Here is a 457-nt window from a genome sequence, read left to right on the forward strand (position 1 = left end):
CACTTGTAGGTCAACTTCTTCTCCACCGGGTGAACCGTCTGTATCACCTGGTGCCTCTCGCGCAGGTGATGAGCCAGCGCGTCCGAGATGGGGCCCTTGAGGATGGAGAAGCACAAAGGACACAGAGTTTTCCCCACGTCCTTCTTGTAGGGCACTGCTGCTTGCGGGGAGCTCTTGACGGGCGCGTCGGCCTTCTCCTGCAGTTTGGGCTGCGGCTTTGGCGGGACCGGGGCGGTGGTCTGGGCGTGGTAAGCCACGGACTCCGCGGGGGCGGCGGGCCGGGGGGACGGGGAGGTGGATGTTGGTGTGACTGCCCTGCTGCAGCGTCAGGTCGAAGGTCAGCGTGGAGTCTGTCTTAGGCCCCATCTCCTCGTCCACGTGCACCATGCGCATGTGAGCGGCCATCTTCTCCACGTCGTTGAAGGTGGAGCGGCAGTAGGGGCAGGACAGCCCGTGG

At 64.6% G+C, this 457-nt stretch overlaps 1 protein-coding gene across 1 annotated transcript in view; it reads right to left on the reverse strand.

Annotated features, from left to right (window-relative positions):
- Positions 1-5: 5 nt before the first annotated feature.
- Positions 6-457, reverse strand: part of LOC103803777 (activity-dependent neuroprotector homeobox protein-like) — a gene marked incomplete at its 3' end in the record, with an annotated part of 10,435 nt that continues 9,983 nt past the window's right edge. Inside the window, 2 exon segments of the mRNA XM_009076349.1 lie at positions 6-273; positions 275-456. Of these exon segments, the coding sequence (XP_009074597.1) occupies positions 6-273; positions 275-456 (450 nt within the window).

The sequence above is a fragment of the Acanthisitta chloris genome, unplaced genomic scaffold (assembly GCF_000695815.1).
Source record: "Acanthisitta chloris isolate BGI_N310 unplaced genomic scaffold, ASM69581v1 scaffold32416, whole genome shotgun sequence".
Taxonomy (NCBI): Eukaryota; Metazoa; Chordata; class Aves; order Passeriformes; family Acanthisittidae; genus Acanthisitta; species Acanthisitta chloris.